This window comes from Oryza brachyantha, chromosome 10 (assembly GCF_000231095.2).
Source record: "Oryza brachyantha chromosome 10, ObraRS2, whole genome shotgun sequence".
In the NCBI taxonomy this organism is placed as follows: Eukaryota; Viridiplantae; Streptophyta; class Magnoliopsida; order Poales; family Poaceae; genus Oryza; species Oryza brachyantha.
Window position 1 is genome coordinate 8,330,916 of NC_023172.2, and position 25,853 is coordinate 8,356,768.

Sequence of the window (25,853 nt, forward strand, 5' to 3'; positions counted from 1 at the left end):
ATACGACCTGCTCTGCTTTTAAATTGAAAAGATGACCTGCTTACTAATTTTAAATTTTTAACCGCCCAAATTAACAGAACTTTGGGACAACATAAACCCACTGTTTGTAGATGACGGAGTCATAAGTTTGTGACTTGAATGTTTGAAATGCTATCGAACGGCTTGTGGAAAATTGTAACTGAAAATGCATGATGAAATAAATCGAAAGCAAATGGTGTATCGGCAAAAAGACTGGGAAGAACTACCTATCCCGACCGGGGATACAGAACCGATTACAGAAGCAGAAGCTTGGTTTGATCAAACTGCTGAGTATTGGAAACAAGCTATAGCGCTTACTCTGGGAAATTATATTGAAGCACACAGCTGGTTAATTGCCTCATTTGTGTTTATTTGTTCATGGGTTGAGATTATTGTTTGGCTTTTCTTTAAAAATAATCAAATGGACAAAAAATAATTTATATATAATTTTTTTTATATTCATGTTGATCTAAAAATAAAGAAATAAAGGTTAGAAAATAATAGTTAAATTTAAATTTTAGCTTATAAACATAAGCAACAGCAAAGATTATCCGAAATTCTAATCTAGGAGCATGTAGCGACATGACATGTACGTAATCCGTAGTTCTCAAGTGTCGACATGTAACAGTTTAGGAAGCATATGCGTTAACATGTAATCGGTTAATCAGCTATAGCAATCGAAAAAACGAATGACTTCTAACAGGAAGGAAGCATATGTGTTTCACGTGTAATCAGTATAAACAACTATAGCTCAATCAAAAAGGCCTTATAATTGCGTAAGGCTCTTTTGGAAAAGACAGTTTCACAGGTACATTCAGATGAATTGAATTGCACAAACCTCGCTCATGCTCAGGAGGCCTTAAAGCAGGGGACATTTTATTTTCTAAAGAGCACAAAACTAAAGTAGGAATTTAATCGAATGAAATTGGCAAAAGTAGAATGGTGAAAGCCCGGGAGAATTGAACAAATGAACACTGATAATAGATTCAGCAAATAAATTCTGGAACTGAAAAAAAAACGGCATGTCAAGCATATGAGCCAAAAATATCCTCATCATCTCAGTTTCCCCAGCAAGGTATCAGATATTAGTCCTATTCAAAAAAAAAAAAATCAATGCTCATGCATAAGCCTGTCAGTATGACATTGCCCATCTAACACTTTGCCATCAATAAAAGGTTGGATCTTTTTAATAACTGAAGCATGGGAGCAAGAGCAACATTATACTGCGCACCAAAACTTAGTGCAAAACAAAAACCATGACACATCAATGACATTACAGTATGAAATGGCCGATTCAATGACTTGAGAAGCACATCAGTATCATGCCGCCTAATTCAAACTGGACTGCTGTCGACCATCAGGGATAGCGAACAAAACAACCGGCTTCGAGGATCTGACGGAAGGGGCATCGCACCTATAATAACCCTTCCTCTCAAGCTGTATAACCTCTCCACGCTGGAGGTTCCTCATGTTTGCGTCTCCTAGGGCGAGGGTTTCTTTTCGAGTGCAAGGGTTCAGGTTGTCAAGGAAGTTCTCATCCTCCTCAAGCTGTACACATGGTCATAAACAGAGAAATTCAATACTAACTCATTGATAAATGGATGAGTAATAAAAGAGCTAACTCTAACCAATATTGCATGGAAAACATTTTTTGTACGAGATAGTTGAACAGTACACAAGACATGCGAATGAAACTACAATAAAGTTTAAAAAAGAACAAGACACATGTTGCATGACAAAAGAGATAGTAGGTTTAGTTTCCTTTTCTATTTCAAAATTTTAGGTTCTTTGAGAATTAAATAATGTATGCTATTAATTTAAGAAAAAAAATCTTCAGTCCAAAGGAAGTCACAAACTCGTGGTAGACTAGATATACAACCTAAATCGAGGTACCATTTTTTTTTAAAAAAAGGTTAGTTTACATGAAAAATATGATATCTACAAAGAAAAACTAGTAAAACACATTTTAATATTGAGTAACAAATATGAGATGTTGATATCATGCTGACTCCATCTTGGAACAATAGCTAACTTACCTTCTTCTTGCTAATTAGATAATCAAATTCCACCAATGAGAGAGGAACCAAATCTTCTATGTCTGGGAGCCATGTAACCTTCAATTTTGTTGTCTTCACAGATCCCTCAAGATGTAGTTCTCCAATCAGTTCAGTAATTACTCCACTTTCCATCTTGATTTCTTTAATGATGGCATTTCCCCAGTCCATGAGAGTAACTTCCTCACCTTTGCTAATTGCAGATGCATCAGCATATTCCAGCCAAATTCTGTTTGTGAAGGTTGTTGCCTTCTTTCCTGCACCATCGAATTTCTTGTGCCTTGGTAAAATTCGAACAAATGATTTCTCTGGACCATTAGTAAGTGTGAAGATCACACACTGGTCTTTGAACACAGCAGTATGCCTTGCACACACTGGATCAATTATTTTCTTGTTGATTGTCCAGAGTTTATCCCACTCCATTAGATTCAAATTTTTCGAAGCACCCTTCAGCAAAGAAATTGACAAGAAATCAGAATTCATCATTTTCATATATAATAGCACAAAGCAAGAGCTAGTCAGTAGATAATAATACCTGTTGGAGTATAAATTGTATCAAAGCCTCAACTTTCAAGCCACGGCGTACTATGCCTTGAACAGTGGGGAAACGAGGGTCCGTCCAGTCTTCAACCTTCTTGTTCTGCACAAACCAAAGCAGCTTCCGCTTGCTAAGAAGAGTATAAACCATATTCAATCGGCTGAACTCATATATTTCTACTCTCCTCATCCCCATATCCTGAAGAATTCGATAGTATTGTGCATTCCTGTCATGATATTCACTAGAACGAAGAGCATGAGTCACTCCCTCCAGCGCATCAACAAATGGGCAAGCAAAGTCATATGTTGGATAGACCTTATACTTTGAACCAATACGATGGTGAGGATCAGTGTTGCAACGGTAGTAAACAGGGTCCCGGAGGGACTTGTTAGGGTCCTGCATGTCAAGTTTACCCCTCACACAGCACTGCATACCCCTTTCAGAACCATTTATCATCTCTTTCCATAGTGCCAGATTTTCCTCCACGGTATTATTTCTGCATTTTGACTCTACACCATCCATTCTCTCGCTTCTCATTTGCTCCTTGGGTGTGTCATCAACATATGCTTTTCCCTGCTTAATCAGACTTTCAGCCATCTCCATTAGCTTTGGAAAATAATCAGATGTGTATGTGACAGCATCATATTTGATTCCCAGGGTTTCAATATCTTTTAGGAGGTTTTCAACAAACTCATTGCTTTCTTTTGAAGGGTTAGTGTCATCAAATCGAACAATTAGACGCCCTTGATATCTTTCTGCAAAGTACTTGTTCAAGAGTGCAGCCTTTGCATGACCTATGTGGAGGTATCCACTGGGTTCTGGGGCAAAGCGAACACACACTTCTCCAAATTTTGCACCAGGGAGATCAACTTCTGGAGCTGAAGGATCCTTTGAATCATTAACCTTTTCCTTAAGGCTTAGTGCAGGAGATTTCCCAATTCCTCGTTTCCCAACATAGGCAACTACAACCTCATTTAATGTGTCTCTATAGTCTGAATCTATGCTATTGAACCAACGAGCAAGATTTTGGTACTTCTTTGATTTCCTTAGACTCTCCCATCGTTGACCAATCCCTGAAAGAGAAGAGATAAATCAATTACTAGTGAACAATAAGAAGCATAGGAGAAGCTTGACAGTCAAATGGTGAAAGAAGCCCATCACTCACCAGCAAGATTTGACCATACTGTAATATCAGCAATCGTCAAACTATGGCCAACCAGAAAAGTCCGAGACGTCAAGTATCCATCAACAAATGAGCAGGCAATCTCAAATTCAGATCCTGAAAGGAAGGTGGGGGCATATTCAAGCCATTCAAGAACCTGCCGGTTCATTAACAAAAGCAAGTTAGAACACTGAGACAACAAAGATTATGAAATATATTTTAGCAAGAACTCAGTCACAACATACATGTCCAGACTCAATAGTATCTCGGCCATAGAGGCTCAGAGAGGATGCAGCATGAGCAATGTAGTGAAGAATAGGGTTGACACCACGGAGTGATTCTCTGTACAAAAGCAAAGATTCCCATGAGAAACTATTAGTTCCAAACGATGAAGTAAACCCAAAAGATAAATAAAAGATAAGTAAAAGTAAAGTGATAATTGGAAACTTAAAATTGGCATGTAATTATAAGTTATAAGCAAATGACTATTATGTACTAGTTGCAGAAACAGGTACAGCACAGACGAGAGAAAAAAACAGTCAAAACAATTATCATAATAATAGGCAGTTGAAAAACAGCAATAAATTGCATTAAAAATTGATGCATAATGTTTCAAACATCATATTTTTCTGAAATACAATACATCATCTTAGTTTTTGCCATTGGTAGCACCTGCACTCAAAGCTAATCAACACAAGAGAGCCAAGCAAATGCCTAGAACAGCATGTCATAATCATAAAAGAATAAGTAAAAACAGCAGATATACAGAAGAGCAACAACCTACCCAGAACTGAAGCATAGTGTGGGTGCTGAGCCCACAGCAAGACTAGGATCGATGGATAGGGAAACACCGGCAACCTTAGCAGCAGAAATGATGGAAATTGGTGGGCTGTCCTGAGAAAACGATAACTTTGCCTCCATTGATCCTACTGCAATACAGACAGGAACCTGATATTGTGGGAAAAAAAACAGAAAGCTACAAGAAAATTATGGCTCTGTCATCTTGTGAAAAATCAGTCTGCAGTTGTTTATTCTTCCATTTTTACATGAATCCAAGGTAGGCAGATCTAAGGGGGGATATGGGGGTTCAGTTGAACCCCAAACTTCTTGGGAACAAAAAAAAAATTGTTATTAGTTTCCCTTAAGGTTATTAAGACAAATTAAGCCAGACCAGAAGAGAACCTATCTACGGTTTATGACGAAATTCCAGAAGAGAAAAAAAAAAGAAAAAGGATGTGGCTGCGTAATGGATGGATGGATGCTCACCGGTGAGGATGCAGGATGACAGCACCCCTGCTCACGGGAGGTCAGTGCAGGCGGCCGGCGAAGCCGGGAGGAGAAATCTGCTATTATACCACCACCCAGTGGCAATTCGACAGGAATTTTTCGTCAGTGGTTCTACTTGTCGCTCAAACTTTGGTACCGCCACAAACGGTACTATACATACGTATGATTTAGTTAAAAAAATCACATACAAATAGAAATTATATTTCATAGCATCACAAATCGCTTGAAATCATTTAAGTTTGAAGTCAGGAGAGTTGCAACATAAATAATTCAAATATCTCACAAAAACAAAGTTAGGTAGACATTAACTAAAGTAGCAAATTTACCATCAATCCACGTTCTACAAGACTACAATTTACATTAGTAACATTGGTAACATTACTAGCATTAACATTTCAGCAAATTTACCTTATTGGGGGCCGGCTGGATGGAGACCGGAGGAGAGCAGAGGATCGAGGACGGTCTGGACGGAGTCCCGGAGGGAGGCGCCGCCGCGGGACGGGCGGCCGGAGGGGGAGCCCGGGACGCGGAGCCGCCGAGGGGCAGGCGGTCACTGGGTGCTCGCCGTCGCCGGCTCGGGTGAGGGGCAGAGGCGGCGTGGGTGGCGACTACGGCGGCTGCTCCTCTGTTAACAGCCTCTTCTCTCTAAACCTAATGGGATATTGGGTCGGCTCCTCTGCTGGGCTTTAATTTTAGCCCATTTTATAGGGAGAAAAAACAAGGAATAAGTCTACTGGAGGTCTCTAAACTTGAAGGCTAGTTTGCTTTTCATCCCTTAGCCGCAATACCAGAAATGTATGCTCCTAAACTCACTAAATCCGTTCAAAAAAGGTCCCTCATCAACACTGACCTATTTTTTGACTGGTTTATTGACGTGGCGACCGGTGGGTCCCACATGTCAGATTTTTTAAATCTTTACTCTCTCTCCTCTCCCTTCTCTCCTCCTCTCTCCCTCACAGACCACATGCGGGGGAAGCTGGGGCGGCCCGGCGGCCGGGTGGCGCGTGGGAGACCGGTGGCGCGACGGCAGGGGTGGCTCGGTGGCCGAGCGGTGCGACGTGGCGGCGCGGCCGGGGCTCAACGGCGGCCTATGGCAGCGGCAGCGCGGGGCGGCGCAGCGGTGGCTCGGCAGCTGGGTGGCACACAGGAGTCCGGTGGCACGATGGCAGGAACGGCCGCGGGGCGGCGTGGCTGGGGCTCAACGATGCCCAGTGGCTGGCAGCGCGGGACAGGTGTTCAGCCGGTTGGCGCACGAGAGCCTGGCAGCACGACTCGGCGGCCGGTTGGGAGGAGCCAGGCGCGGGCGCGGGGCGAGGAGACGGCTGGTGGTGTCGTCGAGCGGGCAACGCCAGAGACGGTGACAGGCGCGTCGTTGCCGATTCCGGTGAGGAGGGAGAAGGCTGTTCAGGTGCCGCAACGGAGGCCGAGCTCGCCGCCGCCTCTGCCCCAAGCCTGTGCCCGCTACCGTCGCCGCCCCAAGTTCGTGTTCAGTGTGATCGCCTCCCTGCGCCCACACTCGAGCTCGCCGCTGCCTGGCCGCCGGCCTCGATGGAGAGGGGAGAGTGTGGGTCTTTTTTTTTCTTATTATGCTGACAGGTGGGCCCCATGAATTTTTAAACTATTTTTTGCTGACTGGGATGCCATGTCAGCGAAACCACCCTCCAATACTGCTCAGGGACCTGAATTGAATGGTTTTCGTAACTTCGAGGGCCAACATTTCTAGTATTGTGATTGAGAGATGATTTTGATACTTCGTGATAACTTGAGGGACCCAAAGTAAACTTATTTCAAAAAACAACGATATGCCACTCAGTTCGCATGGCTTCGATGAAAACCGGATAAAATGTCAGGTGATATGTTGCTAGCCAGTTGCTTTGCCACACTGTTTATCGTGTAAATCGTTGATTCACATCACACTGACGTACGGACACTCACTCGACTAGTGTCATGAAACAGGGAGAATGTTACGGAAGTTTTATCGTGGTTTGCTTAATTTTTTTAATCTCAAACTATCACATATTTGTGTTGTATCTGGAGTACCAACCCGAACAATATTTTGTTTTCAATATAATTTGGTCTTGAGTTTTAGACTATTGAATTTTTTCAAAGATCGAATTGAATTTTCACATCACGTAAAGGGAATAGGAATTTGTTGGGCACATTTTTTCAGAATTTTGGTCTGGCTGTTTGAATGTAGCCGTGCATAAATGTGTAAATTTCAATACTTTTATTCAAGAATTCCAAATGTAAAACAGTGCGAATAGGATGCATTCACAATAAAGGCTTTTATTTGTTGACAACGAGAATAATACAACAGGAGTTTACATTACTTGAGAAGATATCAATCAGTAAATATCAAAATTTTAATGTAAAATTTAGCACTTCTTTGACATCTTATATAATTTTGGTACCTGTTGATACCTAATAAAGAATTGTAAAATTGATCATACAGATGGTTCCGTCGACAACAAATAGTGTAGAGATCAGTGTGGGTGCGGGAGCGGGACGGCGAGCTTCTTGACGGTGTAATTCTTGGCGAACGCGGCGTACACCACAAAGTTTACCGCGCTGATCCCGGTCCAGAGCCAGAAGTAGTAGTCCAGATGGCCGTCGTTGAGATCGGCGGGGAGCCACCCCTTGGCGCCGCCCGCCGTGGTCACCGCGGCGACCATGGAGACGACGAACGAGTTGACGTAGTAGCCCAGCGAGAGCGCCAGGAAGGAGAAGGCCGAGCACAGGCTCCGCATCGACACGGGGGCCTCCGAGTAGAAGAACTCCAGCTGCGCGATGCCGCAGAACACGTCGGAGCAGGCCAGGACAACGAACTGCGGGAGCTGCCACGCGATGCTCAGGTTGCCGCCACCCCGCACGCTGCGCAGCCGCCACGTCTCCAGCATGGCCGCCACCGCCAACGCGGGTACCGCCAGTAGCCGCCCCACCCCCATCCTCTGCAGCTGCGTCAGCCCCGAGGGGTTCCCCGTGTAGCGCCTGGCGATCGGGATGACGACGCTGTCCTGGAACACGACCCACACCATCATGAAGATCACCTCGGCGGAGTTGAGAGACGCCGCCGGCACCGACAGGGGCCCGATCCTCGTGTTCATGGCGTTCCCCTGCTGCACGAAGGTGGTGGCCGTCTGCCCCAGCGACGCCGCGTACAGCACGCTGGTGACCCATATCGGCAGCATCCGCAGCACGATTTTCACTTCCTCCACCTGCGTTACCGAGCATACCATGCTACCATCCTCCTTCATCTCTTCTGCCTCCTCAAGAACCACTGCAGCCTTGTCTAAGCACCTGAATCAAATCCATATATCAGTCAATATTACAATAGTAACTGAAACCATTTTACACAAATTTACAGCTGCAGCTATATCAGCTTTTTTTTCCCCATTTTATAGATGAATAGGACTGACTCCAGTATATTTTACTGGTAGCAGAATTTAGTCCATATACCGTTAGTCTATTTTTATCAAACGGCTATGATTAAATTATACTACCAACAATATTAGGTGTAGTAGAAATTTAAAAGGGTAATATCGTCCTTTTTATTGTGATCTTTATTGCAAAAAGCAAAATTACAAAATACTGCTAATCAAGTAATTAATAAAGTATAAAAATACTTTTTTTCTACTGATAATATAATACGACCAGTAAAATGCACCGGAGAGTCGTCCAACCGAAAAAGGTTCTGCACTTCTTTCTAGTGTAAAGCTTCCATGCCTGCAAAAACTCCAGCATACACATATATTGGTTGGTTAAGTGACAGAAGTACCTGAAGCCATCAGTATGTGCTAGCTTGACCGACTGTCCATTGCTTAAATCAGCATCATCCCCTTCATACAAGAGTGCGCTATCGGCAGGAACCTCCACTTTTCTCTTCTTAAAAGAGGCTACAAAGACCATTACAACACTCTTGAGTGGGCTTCCAGTGGGGAGCTGGACCCTGTACAATGGCGTTCCTGCCACAAAGGCAACCGTGGCAACAATGAGGCATATCGAGGAGATGCCGAATCCAAGAGACCAGGCAACATTCTGTTGTATCCAGACGACGACGGTGCCCGAGATGAACACTCCAAGGTTGATAGCGATGAAGAACAAACTGAAGAAAGATTGCTTCTTTTTACTCTCCTCGAGGTCTGAATCGTCGTACTGGTCACCTCCGAAGGGGAGCAACGCCGATTTGACGCCCCCGGTCCCAACCGAGATAAGGTAGAGCGCGGTGAAGAACACGAAATACTGAAACCCTGTGGCAGGAGGACATGAACTCCCGTTGCATGGAGCAGGTTGCAGTGATGGGATGATAGCTGAGGCGGTGATGACAAGCAACCCCTGTTTGTGTTCATCGGCATATATAATTAGAGCAGACAGGCACATCGCATGAGCACAGATTTACATGCAAACGAAAGAAATTGGTAAGCAATGCACGGCTCTGCACTTACAGTAAGATAGAATACTATGGAGATAGCAATGGTCTTGTACTTTCCCCAGTATGTGTCAGCCAAAATGGCTCCAAGGAACGGTGTCAAGAACGTTGTTCCATTCCAGGTATCAACATTGGCTGCGTTTGAGGCGGTAGTTCCATGGAGTACGGTTCCAAGATACACGACCAGGTTAAGGGAGATGCCAGCGTAGGCAATGCTCTCCAAGAACTCAAAGGCTACATACATACAAGGTGGTTATTGGATTAAAAAAGAAGGTACAGCAGATGCTGACATGTGTGGTAATTAGGCAATACTTTGTGTGGATAAGATTATATCCACAAAATGAATTTAAACTTTGTGAAAATAAAAAAAAGAAAATGGTTGTGACATGTGTCGTTTCCCATATTTCTCTCTTTTGTTTTTTTGAAGAGTCCCATATTTCTCTTAGTTTAGTGTATAATAATTCTAGTCCAGCATGGTGTTGATCCATGGTCCATGGAACACGGAGGAAGGAAGGTAAGAAGTGGTGGGGTTACCCAAAATAAGAGCAGGAGCTTTCCAGTTGAAGGGCTTGCTGTGGTGTACACCGGATGCGGAGGAAGCCTGCAGGGAGGAAGACAGTCAGGAGGAATTGTTGATCTACTATGAGGAATTGAGAATTTTTGGATTAGAGTCCTAGATTAATTGGTGAGACCGATGGGAAGACTCAATCTGGGAATGATAGTATAGTATCCTAAATATACCAGTAGCGAAAGGGGAACGAAGAGTAGCAATTCACCTGGTGGTGGTGGTGGTGGATCAGGGGAAGCTGGGCATCTCCGCTCTCCATGCCCATCGTCTTCCTCCTCCGGCTCCTAGGAAATGGAGACCGCAGCGATTGCGGAACGAAGAAGACTAGTCGGAGCTCTATCACCGCTCCTCCCTCCCTACCTACCACCCAAGGCAGGAGGCCTGTCAGATCGAGTATTAATGCCAAAATTGATCCCTGTCTAGCTACTACTGTACCGGTTGCTTGATTGGCTTCTACTTTGACCTCGTGCTTTGGTGGTGGCCACGCACGAGAAAGCGACGTAGTCTCGTGGATGAGAGGTAGGAGTAGGTGTTAATATATAGTATGGGCGGGCTAGCTAGGTTGATGGCGCCGATCGAGGAACCAGCTGACTTCTTCTCCGGGCCCGGGGAGTGTCGTCGCGTGCTCGTACTGCTCTGCCCCGATTCCGATGGAGAGGTGAGGTAGAGCGCGCGCGAGGAAGAAGACGGAGAACTGGGTGGCGGTGGCGGTGGCCGGCACGGAGGCGGGCGCAGCTAGCGGCGGACACGATGAGGAGCACGTACGAGGCCCTGTGATTCATTTCATGGATGCATGAGACTTGACGGCGCATGGGCATGGAGAGATATAATTAAGAAGGAGGACTTACGGCGAGGGAGAAGAGGATGGCGCCGACGTGGACGGTGAAGGTGAGGTGGCGCCGACGTGGGCGGGAGAAGGAGATCGATGCTCTCCAGCAGCTCGAACCCCAATATCACGGTGCGGCGGGGGCCTAGCTTCCAGCTCCAGCTGAACCGCCGCCGCTCATCGCCGGACAACCCCATGCATGCCTCTATCCAATCCATCCCCCTCACACACGCACGCACACGTACGATCGATCAGGATTAATTTCTTGCAATCACGCCGCCGTACGAGATTAGATATGCGATCCTTCCAGCTGCTCACTTACATATACTAGTATGTGTGTATCTGATGTATGTATAATCATCGACTGGTTGGCAATGGGAGTAGATTTTAAATTCTCAAGTGGATATTCTCTCGTTTATTGCATGTCATTAAATTTTTTTAATTTTTTTAAAAAACCATATACAATAGACAAGCGGACGTCCTTTTGAGGGTTTAGAATACTTTCCCCCAATATAATAACACTGAGATTAAGTATGATTAGTGATGACAAAGTCAGAGTCAAAACAAGGTGGTACGCATAGTAGAGGGGATCGCTCGCTTATGTAATCTGATATACTCCACTATATAAATGGAGTCGATCACTTTTAACACAGATGGAGCAGACCAAACCTCCTCTTAACTTCGAAGAAAATCTACAAGGGTCTTTCTTGTTGGGGAGAAGTAAGTAAAGCTCCCATGAAAGTCCAATTGTTTGCTTGGCTGCCTTGTTACAAAGGAAAATTAAGCTAAACCTCCTCAAGAAAGGAATTCGTTCAATCAGCCACTTACGAACGACACACCCCTGCTGCTTCAATATACATTCTCCATCTCCTTCTGCCACATCATTGGCATTTATCTTTAACTTGCCATCGACCTATCTACGTGTCTAGATTCATTAACACATATATAAATCTAGACAAAGTCAGAAAGTCTTATATCGTGAAACGGAGGGAATATAATTTGCAATTGCAGTACATTAGTAGTATATTAAGTACTACAGTACTTCTCTTGTTAAGTCATGGAGTAAGACTGCCACCTTATGAATGAATACCAGTGTTATTAATTTAAGGATCAATTGTGTTAATTAGTCAGGCATGTTGGATTCGACCAGCAGCAGCTCCCCAAAGCACAACCAGGACAGCTCGCAGTTACTACTAGTGGTAGATTAATTATTAACATATCGATCTATTGATTAAGAGCAACTAAAATAGTAGCGGGCTAAGCCAGCTATAATAAGTCTATCACTTTTTTTTTCTTCTACTTATACTTATAAGCTAAAAATAAAAGATGGTGGTTCTTAGGAGGTATAAACAATACTGTGACAACAGTAGTCAATGCATCTATATTAGATTAATCATCGTAATGGTGTTCTTGACTTAAGAAAAACTTGACCACCGTCGATCTTTTCATTTATATACTGCTCGCGCACATGTTCCTAAGCTTCATGTAACAGGTTTTACAGAAATACCTTATGTATTGGTTGCATATAAAAAACAAAATATAAAAACAATGTATTAAATAGGGTAAAGATAACCAAATAGACTCGTTGTACAACTTATCTTGTTTACAGCAACCGTGATGAATACCCTTACACAACGCCCTTACATAAGAGCTAACTCTTCAAATACTCCAAGATAGATCAAAATTAAATATATACGTACGTGAGAAGAATATTAGAATCAAACTCATAGCTAACTTATTATACATGATAACTCAGTATAATTAAATTCATAACTAGTAATTAGGTATGCTATTAAACTTGCTCTAACAGGGTAGCACAGTTCGCTAGGATGGAGCGTTTAAAACTAAAACCGGGGAAACACCTCTCCAACGATCTACTCACCGCATCCCAAAAGTTTCGCACTGGCCGCTTAATTTTGCCAGTAGTTATAAATAAATTGCTTCTCTGGAACTACTCCAGTTCAATCATCAGGAGGAAGGGAAGGAGGGACACCATGTGAGCCACACGACGGCCAAACGTACCATGATAATCACCTGGCCAGTTGCCTACCAAAATATCTCTCATGGTCAACTGGACTGGTTGAACTGAAGAAAGACCCCAAAAAAAAAAAAACACGTCACGTGTACTAGTTGTCATTTACTAGTACACTCTTCCAAATTTTATTAGGAAAATTTTTATTTTCCCTATTTAACTTCATTGCTAATTTGTTAAAACTTAATATAAATTTTAAAAACAATCATCTTCCCTGATTTGAAAATCAGGTGTGACAGTACTCCCTTCGTACGTGTCTTTGCTTTCGGTAAAATCAATATTGAAAATCTTAAGTATTAACTAAACATATACATATATTTAATATTGTAAATGATTATATTTGCATTTAATATTTTTGATAATTTCAATTTTTTAGATGTTAATAATATATTACGAAATGAATTACCAGTGAAAGGATAGGCGTTCGAGACCATATAAAATCTAACATGCCTTATATTTTATAGCAGAAAGAGTATCATTAAGACTCACAAGTGCTTCTGACCCTTTTGCATCGACAGATGTGCACAATAATCAAGTGAGTATTGACCAAATTAAACAAAAAAAAAAGTGATAATTTGAATTTTTTTGGGTTCCAGGGAAGTGAGGGAGGAGTTTTTTTTTTTTTGCACAAAAGCATATCATTTTAGTAGATAAATCGGTTGGTTTGAATATAAATTAATCAAAAATATTAGGCCTTTTTCAAATATGCCATTGGGAGTCAATAAATTTGTTGTTTTGCATGGAAAATGATTGATTTTTCAAGATATTTGTAAAATTATAGAGAAAATATTACAAATATAGAACAATGCTAGAAAATTGATGGGAAAATGTGGAAATCAGAGGAATTTTGGTGTGACCTATGCTCTAATTTAAATATTCTCAATGTAAACACAGAACTATTCACAATGATTTAACATACAGATTTCATAAATCATAACAATGCAACATATATATGTTTATGGCCTGGACTCACAACAATGCAGGAACATTAACAAGTTAGTTTAGAGAGTCACTTGCAATGTAGTGGCAGAGTCATAGGTGTATGAATTAATTTCTTTTAGATAACGAGAGCGCATGACTTAAATAATGATAGGTTTTTTTTTCATCCTTAAGAAAATACCTAGAGACTACATATTTATATGTACTGGTTGCCATTCTACTACTAGATACTATCTTAAGAATAATAAAAAAAATCTTTTAAATCATTGTAGTCACCAATATTACACACACAATACATTTTTTAATAAGATTTTAGTAAGGCCTACATGTTATCATTGGCCTCTGTCTCTTTGTGAATATGCTAGGGGGCATACATAGTGGCATGTGCTTGTGTTTCTTCTGTGTAACAAAAAAAAAATTTTATAGTTTACGATATCAAAGATAGAATGGTGTATATCATTCGTTACTTCAAAAGTATCGGGTCGTTATGAATAGCGTATTTTCTCCAATGGACTATGTGGGTTGGGCTGCGGAGAAATAATGGGCATTTGGCCCATATTCTAATTTCGTCTTGTTCTTTCGGGTTGCTAAAAGACACTTAAATGGCACCATTTTACCCAATTTTGTATTAGATAGTGTTATAATCGTCACAATGGGGTGGTCGTTGATATTTTTATGAAAAAAGCCAAGTGACATATGTGTAAAAGGTTGTGTAACATGTAGGTTTAGTATGCTACTCCCTCTCTAATTCAATTTCGTGTGGGTTCTAAGTGTTTGAGTTGGCAAAATGAATAAACAGTGCCATTGTACTAACTATAATAAGTTGGCCGCAATTCTAAGCCATTTCTTTTTGGTTTTTTTTTTTGGCTATGTATGTGTTAAATACTAGATTACTGATGAGTCAGGAAGCCGGTGTGTCTTAATGGTTGAACAAAGAATTCAAAACGACCGAATAGTTGTTTATTTTGTTGCTACACCCATTTGTTGAAATGTATCTTTGGTTCCTGTGTTAAATCATTGATATTCTCACAGAAATATTGTCCACTATTTTTGTTTATCTTAATGCTCTGAACTCAATTTCAGAATTTTTTTTGTGGGATAATTTTTTTGCTCGCAAATAATTCAGAAGTAAATAAAAATTGTACTTCTTTATACAACAGAGGGAGGTAACAGAAGTTTCAGTGTGACTGCCACTACAAAATATTAATCAAGTTCTTCAGGTTTGGCACTAGAACTATTGTTGTTGTTCTCATGTTTTACTGAATGTTTCTCTTGGATGTCAAACAGAAGGAGAGTTGATAGATGAAATGGGAAACAAAAATCTATAAGCTAGCAACCTTTTTTTTTTTGGGAAATTGGTACATATTCGTTTGGTAAGACACATGACTCTAGGACAAAGATGCTTTGTATGTCCACACATAATCGACGATGACTTTGTGGTAAGTCATTTCTTTGCTCATACAATACAACCAACTCTTGTACCTTTTTGGAGCGATCAATTCTAAAAATTCGTAATCCCAAGAAGATGAAAGGAAATGTATGTGGCTTTGAACAATGGATCGATACAGTGCGAGTACGTCTCCTCGGTGAGAGGGTTACGCAACCGAAGTCAACAGCCCAGTTCATTCAGGCATGGATGGAGTATGAACATCGTGTACAAACTGCTAGCTTCGATTGGAGGAACAATCCTTTAGCTTTGATTGAAAGAGCATGTAGCCTAGTAGCTACAGTGACCTGAATAGCACCCAAGGTGCTGGGTTCAAATCTCCATATGAGCATGAATTTTAAATTGGGTATTTGAGTGACTAAGTCTCCTAATTGGGCTAAGTTTCCAAAATAAAGAAAATGGTTGCATATATCCTAGTGGATATAGAGGTCAGGTAAAAATACCATTCTCAGGTCAGGTAAAAATACTCTTCCCTAAAAAAATCCTTTAGGTATACCGAAATGGTCCAAGCATCCAAGATGCAGTTGCTTGACTTGATGTCAGGTGTGTCACATTCGAATAGGAGACGTTCGGAAGAAGATATTCAAAAGTTAAAAATAAACAAGATTCATATAAATAAACAGGGCTTGTCCCGTAGATTGTACGAACCCCCTTGCCCAACTGGAGCTAGTGCTCTTGCCTTCAATTTCAATTAGTTGCTTGATGGAATGCAATAGGCAATCGGCTAGATAGCACATCCAACCTGTTCACAGTTTTATGCTTTGTTCAGAAACCAGAGTTGGTAGCGGTTCCACTTCTCAAGTTTGTCGCATGTTACATACCTTTCATATTTTCCTATCCATTCTGGATTGGACAATCTTAATAATCGCCTGATAATTTTCCTTAGGATAATTCAAGATTGTACGGATTCACAATGTGGATCGACGATGTATTTTCAACATTAAATTTAGAATTGATTTTGAGAATTTTTTCATCAAAATTTACTTTTTAGGATTTGCTTTTAATCATTAAGAACATGTATATAAAAGTTTTATTCATAAATTATCTTTTATTTGCAAATATGTGGCCATAGTTTCATGTGAGCCAGGAGGGGAGGAGGGGGGTGTAATTTTGGACCAAAATAACGAACACTCGCCCTCTCATCACTTGGTTTTAGGTTATGGTTTTAACATTTTGAATTTTTACCTTAAATTCGAAAATGATTTTGAGGTTTTTTCACCGAAATTTATTTTTTAGCTTTGACTTTTAGATCACTATGAACATGTATATAAAAGTTTTATTCATAGGTTATTTTATATTTATAAATATATCGTTTAACTTTTTCCTTTTACAACCCTAAAGATAACCCCACTGATCGCAACCATAATAAAGAAATACACCTTTGTGAGATAACCCCACTGATCGCGATCATAATAGAGAAATACAACTTCGCGATTCATACCGAGAAATATCCATGACCATGAGACCATGATAGAGAAACATGCACCTTCACAACTTAGGCCTCATTTAGTTAGTAAATTTTTTTGCCTAAAAACATCACATCAAATCGTTAGACATATAAATGAAGCACTAAACATAGATGAAAAAACTAATTCCACACTTAGGGGTAAAACCGTGAGACCAATCTTTTGAGCCTATGTAATAATGTAGTCCATAATTAGCCATAAGTACTATAGTAACCCATATGTGCTAATGATAGATTAATTAGACTCAAATGATTTGTCTCACGGGTTTCCAGACGAGCTATGAAATTCGTTTTTTATTAGTGTCCGAAAACCCCTTCCGACATTCAGTCGAACATCTAACATGACATAAAAAAAAAGTTTTCGCAAACTAAATGAGATCTTATAAGGAGGGATATCTGTTCTAACTGCATGATACAACACAGGGTAACAAAATACAGATAATAGCATCACCGAAATTTACAAGTAACAACACAGGGTACACAACAGAGAGAGAACTAGCAGCCAGCTCTTGGGCCTGTCTAGCTTGATAACTTTACATTACACCATGTCAAACCTAAGAGCAAGATTAATATACCAGATTCCTACCAACATTCAGCATGGATAGAACACGGTTACAACTTCTATGCTACAACGTCGCACCAGCTTATGGCAAGTATCTCATTGAATTAGATGGATGGGGAGCACGAGGAGATCGAGTTGAGGACTAGATATCAAAGGTTATATTTTGCATCATTCTACACCGCTGCAAACCCAAGCATGCGTTACATCTGCTAGCTGGAGATAGAGACGCGATGGTACATATACCTGCAAAGTGATCTGTGATGAGCAAATAGAGATTAAGCATATGGCTTTGGATCTAGGAGCATGTGAAGTAATTGAGTACAGATCACTGGAGGATGAAAGATCAGATATGAAAACGATGTACGTACCTGAGCTTCTTTCAAAGACATGTCAACACCATGCAGAAGACACAACCAATACCCTATTTTTCCACCCAAGGTAAAGGACACCATCTCGCTCCTCAAGCCTGTAGAAGCTATTGTAAGTGTGCAGCAGTGTTTTGATGGTATTGTTCACCACTGAGCTCAGCGGGTATGGCCGAAACCCTGCCATTGTAAATCTTGCCTTCCATTTTCCAAACATCTCATGCCTCTCTACCCTCTCAGCACCCTCGCACGCGATTAAATTGACAATGTCCCTTGCAACACACTGTTGCTCTGCGTTCATCCGCCTCTTATCATCCCTTGGTAGAGCAACATCTATGGACTCGAACATGGCCGTGTAGTAGTCAAGGGTCTCTAAGTATCTTGGAAAGAACGGCCGTGTGTTTGTATTTAACTCCTGCTCAACAAGAGTCACCACCCTAGGGGAGAGGCTCTTGATCATTCTTATAATCCTATCCCGATGATTTTCCGTGCTTACACTTTCATCTGGAGTATGATGCAGCTGATACGCAAAATTTACAACAATGACTTCACCGACCCTTATATCAATATGCTCGAGATGAACCTCATGGCTAGCAGCTGGAACAGCACTGAACTCAAAGGGCAGACCACATGATTGAGCAACTTTATACAATCTCATACCAACTATATCCAGTCCACCACCTCGGGCATAAGCAGAATTTGAATCATCTATACCAGTGATTCGTAGATATGGTGGTCCCCCAGGTCTTGCTGCAAGGGCCTGGATTAACGTGATCCATTGGCTCCCCTGTGCAATTTGGAAATCAATTATGTGAACAAAGTTCTCTCCCTTAATAGCTTCAGCGATGGCACCATTAGCTGACATGTAACCAAATTTGTAGAATGGGCATATCTCGTAAAGAAGATGCATGTATGACATGAGCTCAGAGCTTGTGGGCTCTTTACACTTCAAGGATTTATATAGCATACTACCAGAGGAAGAAAGTCTGGCAACAAGCCCTTCCAACATATAAGCCCCTAGTCTTTGCAATGGATCACCAGAGACAGACACCATCTGACCTAACTCAGATATCAGTAGTTCTGTTAGCCTGGCATCATTCTCGGCAACAGCCTTACCGCATGCAATGATTACTTGCTTCAAATCTCCTGTATTAATTCCCAGAAGCTGTCTCCAGTTTTCTGGTGTTGCCATTGTGTTTGGTTGCAAAGAGCTCTCGGGGCTGTCATAAGCTATGTCTAACTCAGGCCCAAGAATTGCATTCTCCAGCTCCTTCAATTTAATCTGGAGATCTGTAATCTCTGTGAGACAGGAGGCACTTGGGGGTGAACTGTATGTGTGGTCTGAGTGGCTATCATGATGAGACAGGGGGCTCCCGCTTATAGGAGAGATGCTGTGAGAAGATGCAGAGCTATGGGCAGGATGGGCACCATTTGCTGAGGATGATTCAAGTGTGCAGTACTGTGGTTCAAATGTCTGAGGGCTTGAGCCAATCCTCTGTGATCCATCATCAGAAGAAGCATAGTGAACATCCTGATGATTTTGTGTTACATAGAACCTACCATTTTCCCCTGAAGACACTGAGTTATTATAGTATGGCATTTGAGAATCATCAGAACATATATATGCATGGTTTGAAGCCCTAGCTGACATACTGGTGAAATCTTGTGGAATGATACTTAACAGGGAGTTGATTCTGCCGTCCTTATCACAGACATGTTCAGTATGTTGATACCATCAACTGCAACATAAACAAGATTGATCTGAGTAAGTTTCAAAACAAGATTGATCAGCTGCAATACATAATGACTTCGAACTCGGTTTTTCATTTAACAACTAAACTACACGTCGACTTTCACTTTACCATAGCTATATAGTGTTCAACTAAATTATATTTTGGAAAGTATAATTAAAGCACAGTGTCAAGGTCATATGTTCAGTGGATTAGCTTTCAGCACAAATTAAGTCTGAAATCAAGCATTCTTGCTAATCCAATAAATTAGTTGGGACCCACAGTCATAATAGATATGTTGAACATATTATATGCTGATTGATCATCAATATATTAGCTATAATAAGAATCCGAAGACCAGACATAGCTCCCCAACATAATAAATGCAGCTGATACAAAGGAGAAGCATTTCACATTATAAGTTTTTAATAACTTGCAACTTCTTGCTTGAAAAAACAAAATAAAGAACCATATAAGAAAGTATTAACTATGTTATCTAACAAGTCTATTGGTTCAAGGAAGAGATCAAATTGAGCAAGAGATCAAAAATTCATAATTACGAATTCGTATAAGTACAAAATAACCATACTATGCTAATACCAAATTGAAAAAAAAAATTGAATCATATGATACACAAGAAGGCAAACAAAGCTCCTATTCCCAAACCAAAATGACCAGTCATGTTCTGAATTAATGGAAAGCCAGCCAAAAAGTTGGAAGTATGGAACCACAAACACAGCACTAAATGCCCCAAAAAGTTCAGTTCTACTGGGCCATCTACTAACTAACTTCTGTCCCAACGGATCCGGCAGGATGCGAAGAAACTGGCAGTGCATCGATCCATTAGGCTGGCATTATGACAGCTTTTCACTAGCAATTGAGGAAACAAAAATTGACAAAATGTGTAAATCAGGAAAAGAGCACACAGGTCACTACTAGGTGAGAAGCACAACCCATGTATGGAAAAAAAAGCAAACCTAGGATTGAAATCATTTAGGCTTAACTCCTGTGTATCAAACAGCAAACATAATATAAATATTTACCACATAAAAAATCATTAAATAAAAACGGATACACCTACGACGACTTGGGTCAAAGCAACTAACCAACCTCGTTGTTTGGTCTCTCTCTCATCATCATCATCATCATCATCATCATCATAGGGTTTGGACACAAGATAAAAGAAAGCCAAGAATCCATGGCAAATTGATTAAAGAAACGATTGCAATTACAAGCTCATACAGGCAGCCATGAGCAGCACATACACCGCACCACCTTGACCCACCCAAATTGGTTTACCAGGGCGGCGTCGGAGCTACACCCCAATCGCATAACGCGAAATCCCCCAGATCAAGAACACCAAGAATCGCAAGAAAGAAAGGAAAAAAATGAGCGAGCTTGACATACCATCTCAAGAAACCCAATCTCCCTCCCTCACTCCCGCCGGCCTGATCCTCCACTCCACCGGGCGCAGCAGCCGCAGCAGCAACAGCAGAAGAGGAGGAGGAGAAAGGGGAGTCGGGGAAGTAAAGCGAAGGCGTGGGGTGGGGGTGGGGTTGGGGGTGGGGTGGAGAAGAAGACGACGACGACCGCGGTGCCGCTGCTGCTGTGCTCGGTGACGGAACGCGGATGGGTGGTCTCGTCTCCGAGTAAAAAGAAAAAAAAAATTTCTGTTGAAAAGAAAAGGGGAAAAAGAAAAGCGAGACGGAGAATTATCGAGCTTGACTGCCGGACAGTTCGCCGCCGAGGAAATTTTTCTCCTTTTTAAATTTTTTTCTTTTCAATTCTGTGCTTTTTTTTTGTGTTGCTCTGCCCTCTACGGTGGGTAGACTGGTACTAGGAGCGCGTTATGTTGTTTAGATATTTTTTTATTTTTTCAAATTTAATACCATTTTTTTGGCGTGGAAACGGGTGATTTTTTTTTTTGAAAAAAAGTAAAAAAATATTTTAAAAAAATAATTAGTAACCTAAAATCGAAAGCTAAAAAAAATAAAAAACTCTAAAATCAACTTCAAATTTAAAATTTTAATTTTAATTATAAACATAAACAGAAAAAAAAATGACGTTGTTATTTGATCGTGATAGGCCGGTGGCATGAAATAGGTTCGGTAATTTAGTTTAGTTTTACGATTATGGTGTCATCATGTTGCCCTAGTTGCGTTTGGGATAGTGATGATGTCTGACAAGGACGAGATGTGCGATAAGCTTTGGCTTCAAGCATTCCTGTACCGGCCAGATTAATGGTCGTGCCATCACCTGAAACGGTGCTGTGACGAAACAGGTTTTCTTTTTTTTTTCTAATTTTTCTTTTTAAATGATGACGAATGGTTTCTTAAATATTGAGTGCTGGATATAAGGACATTTAAATGTTGAGTGCTAAAAAGCGAGGCGATGGATATAAGGACATTTATGGTATAGATCACTTGTCTCATACGTGTCACGGTTGAAACTAACACTAGTGATACTTTTTTCCTGGTACTAGCCATTCTTAATGGACCCATCTAAATTTATATTTCAGCCTCCACCACTGACTCTCTCTCACTTTGTTCGCGTGCTCTCTCTCACCCTCTCTTCTCACCCTGTTCACCGTGCCGATTCCTCTCCCACCCCTCCATCGGCGGGCAACGGCATCCCTGACGGAGGTGGTGTAGCTTGGGGCCACCGGTGGAGCTCGAGCAGCGGAGGTGGGTGCTGCAGGCAGAGATCTGGGAGGTAGAGAAGGGGGCGGCCAGTGGCGGTTGAGGCTGCACGGATCGACGCCATGGCGGCCGACGGTACTCAGGGATGGCAAAAGGGGATAGGGCTAGGGAGACCGCACACGGGTGTTGCTTGAGCCGCGAGCGACTTCACAAGGACGCTGTCCTGTCTGATCTGGCATGGAGGGCTAGAGCCACTCATCGACTACTGCACTGTTAATAGCCGAAGTGGATTAGAGATAAATTCTTAATACAGAAACCATCAAAGGAGAGAGGACTGAGGACGTAATGTTCCAAACATTAGAATTATAATACTTAAAGATGACAAGAATTTGAGCACTCCTGCGTGATTGTGCTGGCGTGACCACGTCCGCGTGCCGACGCGTCACCCCCACAGGCAGCCCACTAGATTTCACGATTTGCATAAAAGCCCTCGTGTTTATTTTGTATTTTGTTATAGGTCCTAAATAGTATGTGTGGGATACCTATACCAGGGTATCTGTAGACTACAAAAATACCTACGGTCAATAGGGTACCGAATAAGAATACCTACGGTCAATAGGGTACCGAATAGGAAGAAGGTTATATCTGTATGGTGTTGGCTAGGAGTTCGGTATGTACCGAATTGCATGCCGTGTACTTCGGACCCAAGCTGTAACCGAATCAGGATAGATTTTAGTCTTGTTACACGAGGACTCTATCGTATCTATAGCCCCTCCCCCACTATATAAGGGGGTACGGGGCGTCCCCTTGAGGGTACCGAGAATCATCTACGCAATACGATCGCCAAGCAGGAGTAATGTATTATCTCGCCACATCGAGAGCCTAAACCTAGGTAAATCATCTCTCTCTTCATCTTAATCATCGAATTCCGAGCCTAATAGCCATTCTATAAGTTTATTGCCGATATCAATCGTCGACAGTATGTTTTATGGTTTTGTGTTCTTATGTTTAGGTCCTCAATATCCTAGAATATTCTATATGAAGAAGACAAAATTCGTAAAATATGACCACAATCTGAAACACGAGAACGTAAGGTTTCTTTTGAAATATATTGCAAAACGTAACCAATTATTAGAAGACAAATTTTCAAGTAATGATTAATACAAAAAATCATTATAACTAGAAACAAATGTTGTTTTGTTGGCCTAATTGCAGATATGTTGGTAGGGCGCGCAACATGCGTGTCCACTCTAGTGTCGTAAAAGGTTCGCCCTTTCTGCTTTTTCATGGAAAATACCAAACGACATGTTTATAATTAGAAAATAATTTATGAATAAAACTTTTATATACGTATTTAGAGCGATATAAAAAATCAAGACTAAAAAATAAACTATGATAAAAAACCTTAAAATTAACACTAAATTTAAGATTGAACATTTAAATTTGAATTTATAAGCATGAGCAAAAGCTAAAAGATTATGACGAAACTACAACAGTAATCTGCCAAGTGCATCAGCGCACAAAATGGGAAGGTGCAATACCCGGCCTACAAATAACCTTGTGGGTTCATGTGTTCGAATTTTGGTTTTGACTCTTGGATTATAACTAGTATTAGTTCGGTGGGAAGTCTTACACGAGGCTTAGATACTTCCGGTCTACTTTATATACCCATTTACTGTAAATCATATTCTTTTATACGAATTAAGCATGAAAGTTATACTGAATATAGAGGAGTTGTTTATTTTTGTATTATAAACAGAGGGATTACTATTTTTTTCTTCTTGAAATCATCTCTGGTTCCTGTGGTTCTTTATTTTTGTATAGTATCTCCTTTTTTTTTTGGGAAAATTCATTCACTAATAGTTGCGCAATTATATTCCCGATAGTTGGATATCATGAAACTGTCAACGGAAGTGAAGAAAAGTTCAGAGGCAAGCAGCTTCGTGTCATTTACCTTGGACAAGAAGGCCGGGGAAGGTTCTCAGTTCTTGCCTACAAACATGTAAAAGGCACTAACACACTATGCAAGTTTAAATTCAGCGCCTATAAGTTATAGAAAAAAAACAAAACTCAAACTAAGCATACGCATATTCACAATTATTTTGTTATTTTTGCTATAACTTGTAAAAGTTAAATTTAAACTTGTATGTTGGTAGAGTGATATAACTCATAGCAAACTATCTTGTCAATTTTTTTCATATTTTTTGATGACATACAATCAACAGGTGTATATACACCCGTGTGTTAAAAAACTTCTTCCATTAAGAGGGAAACAGTTTTTAGCACACGTGTTTTGTACACCCGTGTGCTTACATGCCATGTAAATAGTCATCAAAAAAAATATGAAAAAAATTGACAAGATAAATTAATATGAGTTATATCACTTCATAAATATGTAAGTTTAAATTCAATTTCTATAAGTTGTAGCAAAAAAAAACAAAACTGAAACTAAGTATACGCATATTCATAATTGTTTTGTTATTTTTGCTATAACTTGTAAAAGTTAAATTTAAACTTGCATGTTGGTGGAATGATATAACTCATATCAAACTATCTTATTAATTTTTTATTTTTATGACTATTTATATAACATGCAAGTAACATATATATATATATATATATATATATATATATATATATATATATATATATATATATATATATATATATATATATATATATACACCCGTGTGCTTAAAAAACTTTGAACCTGCGTTAAGAGGCATCACCGTCACAGCTCAACCCAAGATTTTATGCACGCCGGCCAGGTGTCCTGCGAAATAGAGTGTGAATACCCAAATGAGGAGCATTATTCTTTAAGAATCGCATCATTTTTTTTTTCCCAAGAGGTGATCGACGTGGATGCACGATTGCACGGAGAGCATCAAGCGAGCCCATTAGCTTGCTAATTAGTGACTCACACTTTTCTGTATTAGGAGACTTTCTGTTATTACATATATTTATATAAATAATAAATTATATATATACTAATTGAATGTCCGTGCTTTATAAAAAATAAGAACATATTAGGTTATTTCTAGACTAAATAGAGAAATATCTTTCATGAAACGTGTGACCATCTTTTTTTCATGGGAAATATCCAAATCAATTTGATTTTTTATGGATATTCATCTAGATTTGATTGATTTTTAATATTACGAAGTTAGGGGTAAATTGAGAAAAATGCAATGAAAGTAACTAGATGCTTTTATATGTTTTTATAGTAATAAAGATAAAGATAACACCCATAAATAAATAAATCTAAACAATACATGAAAAATTATAATATTGAACGACAGGAATATATGTTTTGCTTCAACACCAGCCACTTAATGATCTGCTTATTCCTAGGGGAAACTTAAATAATTTCCGACACATACAACCAGTAGTACTCCTCTGATTAGCATCTCAGACAAGGATAAAATCATCAATGGCATTTCAAGGGAAAAGGACAATGGCCGTGTAACATCATCCTTACCACGCAGATTCGAACCCAGAACTTGGCATCCATATTGTTTCAACTAATGCTATAGATATTAGTCTGTTTACAAATTAAGACTCCAACATTTCGCTTGCACGTATGTTTATAAGATAAAATTTAAATTTTAAAACTTTAATTTAAAGTTGATTTTAGAGCTTTCTCATTTTTTTATTTTTCAAACTCTACTTTTACATTACAAAAAATACACATATAAAAATTTTATCCACAAATTAGTTTAATCATTAATAAGTGTTTTGCTTTTTTTAATTTCAACAAAACAATGAAGGTGTGTGAGTAGTTAGAGGAAATTGCTA

At 40.3% G+C, this 25,853-nt stretch overlaps 3 protein-coding genes across 5 annotated transcripts; all 3 read right to left on the reverse strand.

Moving 5' to 3' along the window:
* Nucleotides 1-973: 973 nt before the first annotated feature.
* LOC102700557 (glutamate--tRNA ligase, cytoplasmic-like) lies at nucleotides 974-5,286 on the reverse strand. Its single transcript, XM_006661657.3, has 7 exons — nucleotides 5,039-5,286; nucleotides 4,557-4,701; nucleotides 4,018-4,114; nucleotides 3,776-3,929; nucleotides 2,608-3,683; nucleotides 2,055-2,519; nucleotides 974-1,566 (listed from the first exon to the last, which is right to left on the reverse strand). Exons 2-7 carry the CDS (start codon nucleotides 4,691-4,693, stop codon nucleotides 1,348-1,350), a joined length of 2,148 nt encoding a protein of 715 aa, XP_006661720.1. The 5' UTR covers nucleotides 4,694-4,701; nucleotides 5,039-5,286; the 3' UTR covers nucleotides 974-1,347.
* Nucleotides 5,287-7,327: 2,041 nt separating this feature from the next.
* LOC102700831 (protein NRT1/ PTR FAMILY 8.3-like) lies at nucleotides 7,328-10,584 on the reverse strand. 2 transcript variants are annotated; one of them, XM_040528452.1, is made up of 6 exons: nucleotides 10,489-10,584; nucleotides 10,262-10,413; nucleotides 10,020-10,086; nucleotides 9,502-9,719; nucleotides 8,835-9,391; nucleotides 7,328-8,356 (listed from the first exon to the last, which is right to left on the reverse strand). In XM_040528452.1, the coding sequence occupies exons 2-6, from the start codon at nucleotides 10,316-10,318 to the stop codon at nucleotides 7,543-7,545; spliced, it is 1,713 nt and encodes a 570-aa protein (XP_040384386.1). In that variant the 5' UTR covers nucleotides 10,319-10,413; nucleotides 10,489-10,584; the 3' UTR covers nucleotides 7,328-7,542. The 2 variants fall into 2 exon arrangements, with proteins under 2 accessions (XP_040384386.1, XP_006661721.2); XM_006661658.3 differs by lacking the exon at nucleotides 10,489-10,584 and having other exon boundaries at nucleotides 10,262-10,443.
* Nucleotides 10,585-17,096: 6,512 nt separating this feature from the next.
* On the reverse strand, nucleotides 17,097-21,032 carry LOC102701108 (scarecrow-like protein 21). Of its 2 annotated transcripts, none has more exons than XM_015841976.2 (3): nucleotides 20,827-21,032; nucleotides 17,693-19,428; nucleotides 17,097-17,579 (listed from the first exon to the last, which is right to left on the reverse strand). In XM_015841976.2, the coding sequence occupies exon 2, from the start codon at nucleotides 19,338-19,340 to the stop codon at nucleotides 17,715-17,717; it is 1,626 nt and encodes a 541-aa protein (XP_015697462.1). In that variant the 5' UTR covers nucleotides 19,341-19,428; nucleotides 20,827-21,032; the 3' UTR covers nucleotides 17,097-17,579; nucleotides 17,693-17,714. The 2 variants fall into 2 exon arrangements, with proteins under 2 accessions (XP_015697462.1, XP_006661722.1); XM_006661659.3 differs by having other exon boundaries at nucleotides 17,097-17,567; nucleotides 20,827-21,030.
* Nucleotides 21,033-25,853: the final 4,821 nt, after the last annotated feature.